Source organism: Oratosquilla oratoria, chromosome 4 (assembly GCF_046742065.1).
Source record: "Oratosquilla oratoria isolate Oo_2021 chromosome 4, ASM4674206v1, whole genome shotgun sequence".
Classification (NCBI taxonomy): domain Eukaryota; kingdom Metazoa; phylum Arthropoda; class Malacostraca; order Stomatopoda; family Squillidae; genus Oratosquilla; species Oratosquilla oratoria.
This window is the reverse complement of record NC_134780.1, coordinates 75,119,335-75,122,368: the sequence shown is the minus strand read 5'-3', so window position 1 is coordinate 75,122,368 and position 3,034 is coordinate 75,119,335. Positions and strand designations below refer to the sequence as shown.

Genomic DNA, 3,034 nt, shown 5'->3' with positions numbered 1-3,034 from the left:
GAAGCAATGCAGCAAGACACAGCAACTCCACATCAGGGCCATACAACTGAAGCTAGTTTTTACCCACTCTTTTACAAATCAGACAAGAAGAAATCCTTTCTGGCTGCATCAATTCATCGTCCATTCACAGAATAATTACAGGATACATCAAAAGCAACCCTATTGGACACCTACATACAGAAACCAAAATGTTTCCACACCTACATTGCCTTGGCATACAATGAACACATCCTACATTGCCTTATTGTAGCTATTCTGAGAAATCATGATATTTCTTCTAAGAGTGATTTATGAGTCAGTCTTGTGGCTGTTAGCAGTCCTCTTGGAGCTGTGTGTCTCCTGTAAGAGAGGCCTGAGGTAATGGATTGATAATGATTGATGGAATAGTATAATTTGGCAATAGGTGGAACAAAATCTTTTAGGAATATCATGATGCTGAAGGTGGTCTTGAACAAGTTACTTTAGTGATACATCCCTCAGCTGATTGAATTCATCAACTGTTACCCATAATTGTAAGGTCTCACTGTACCAAAGGGATTAATATTATGATTTATTTGTTGAAATCTTGTCTTGTCTTGGCACCTCCTGGATGATGGGTTATCCCTGCAGTGGGCAAAATGCAGGGATGACCTGTCATCCAGGAGGTGCCAAGATAAGAGGGAGGGAAGAGGGTGGAGGGGAGTGGAGTATGTTAGGGATGGAATGAGTGGGATTGGTTTTTATGCCTTTGTTTTTTGCCTACCTTCCTTGTAAGGGAGAAAGGGCCTTTGGTATATGTATGTATGTTGAAATCATGCATTCTTTGAATGTGCACTTCTGTTTGTTAGCAATCTGTATTAGCTGTCATTTGCTGTGTTCAAAAGTGGCATAGGCTTGATAACAAACTTGGAAAAAGTGTACAGGTGTTTCCTTGGTGGACATATGTAAATTTGTAAGTTTGATGTGGACGAGTAAATATACACATTACTTGTTTTCAAGGCTATTGAGTGCTACTTGACTCGAGTTTCTGAGGCAGTGCCTGAAGGGAACCATGAGGCATTTTTGGAGAGGTTTTTGAAGCTGACAGAGGGCAAGACCTTGATAGCTTTGGTTGTGGAAATTCAGGAGTAAGTAGAGACATTTATCAAAGTATAGTTTAATTTATGCTCTTGTAAACTTTAAGAAACCAACAATAGCTACTTGCCAGTGATGATTTTGAGAGATAAAGTGAGAAAGAATCATCCCCCTGCTGGCCATCTTGATCAACACAAACACGTCCTCGTAGAACTATGCACCCAGTCTCCAGATGGGTCCCAGGATCTCTTGCCTACAGCTTTGACCATTTTCTCTCCACTTGTTCATATGAATAGAGTCTTCCTATATTAGCCAGGCATACAGCTAGGTAAATACACACTTATACAAACAGACCTCTTCAACATTTTTTCTCAGAGATCTGTTAAAGGCCTGTGGTTAGTAGCTACTGGAAGGTGGACAATGAGTTTCCAGTTAGTGCAGCTTGAGACAACAATTTTAATGTAGTGAAACTTAAAAACTATTGGTATTAACTTGGAAACATAGTGCGTTTTCATACTTGAAGTTTCATACTGCTTAAGTTAGTCAACATTTGATAATATTGTTTGTCAGTGAAGAACATTTTTATTTAGAACTTTGTCGTTATGTTTTATAGGAACCAGAGACGTCTTGGCTTGGAGCTGTTTGATGGCACCACTGATCCTATTTACATCAATGAAGAAATACTTAAAATGCTTAATGCATCATAATTTTAGATAAATAAACCTTGGAAACTAAGAATTAAGAAACAGAAATGGAACTTTCCAAATATGGTTTTGGGCAGTGTGATGGGGAAGAGATAGCCTTGACTGGCTATCTCCCATATAAAGGAGATGATGATGATAATGCTGTTCCAAAGGCTGTCTGGCTGAGCAGCCCTGTCTTCCTGAAGAACAATGTGGCTGGAATGGGGTTTTCCCATAAATCCCTTACAGTGTGTATTTTGTGTTGTTGGCATGCATTATTGTGTGCACTGCAGTTTTCCATAATGTGTTGTATAGTATGGGGTGAGGTGATACATCCTGGACAGTTATCTGCAATGTGTTCATATATTATATGCCTCTGGTAATTTAGAAGGGCTGGATGGTGACTGTACCGCAGCCTGGCTAGGTGGACTCTGTCCTCTTGAGGTGAGAGCATTCAGAGGGATGGATGTCAGGGGGTCTGGCATGCAGTAGTGTGTTGTCTTTTAGTCTGTTGATGGAGCAGTGAGCAATATGATTATGAACATGTTTCTGGAGGCTGGTGTCTAGTGGTTGTAGAGGAAGAGAAGAGAGTATTTGTGTGTGATATAGGTATTTGGGTGTTGTTGTGATGTTTCCTTGCATGTGTGTGTGTTCTGCTTTGTGGTGTAGTGGGGCTGTGTTTGTGGAGGCTGCAGTGAGTGTTTGTGTGACTCATGTCAAGGTGATCCTTGACTTTGAGGACTTTTGTGGTGTAGATGGTCTGTAGGTGTTGTATTGGTGCAGTCTGTAGTTATCTTTAGGGCTCTGCTCTGTGTAGTCTGCAGGGTGTTGTGGTGTGTCTCAGTGAGGTTAGGGGCCCATGTGGGACTCCTTTCCTGCATGAGGGGATGGAGAGGGGGGAGGGGGTTGACAATTAAGTGAAGTGGCTTTGCTGTGGATGTGCTGTGGCTTGCTGCATTGCATTTGACCGAGGGCAGTTGGTGGATGCAGGGATAACCTATCATCCATGAAGAGCTGATACCGGAGGGGTGGAGGGGAGTGAAATGGGTGGGAATAGGTATCTGGTTCTGGTTAGGGTCCCTGTGTTATAAGGGAAAAAGCAGTTGGTATATAGATGAAATTGGCCAACCATCTGTTGGTATTATTGTGCATGTCTGTGTTGTATATTTTGTTTGTGAGATTGTATCAGGGGATAGCATCCAAAACTTTACTAATGTCTAATGTTATAAAAAGTGTTCTGTGTGGAGGCCTGTCTGAATTGATGTTGTAAAAAACTCCTTGTGTAAGGTCAGTCAGAA

General features: G+C 41.5%; 1 protein-coding gene across 1 annotated transcript in view; it reads left to right on the top strand.

Annotated features, from left to right (window-relative positions):
* The window catches only part of LOC143024902 (uncharacterized), a 71,050-nt gene extending 68,323 nt beyond the window's left edge, over positions 1-2,727 (top strand). Inside the window, exons 19-20 of the mRNA XM_076184325.1 lie at positions 979-1,106; positions 1,667-2,727. Of these exons, the coding sequence (XP_076040440.1) occupies positions 979-1,106; positions 1,667-1,760 (222 nt within the window). The 3' untranslated portion in view covers positions 1,761-2,727. The remainder of the gene's footprint in view (positions 1-978; positions 1,107-1,666) is intronic.
* The last annotated feature ends 307 nt before the right edge of the window (positions 2,728-3,034 follow it).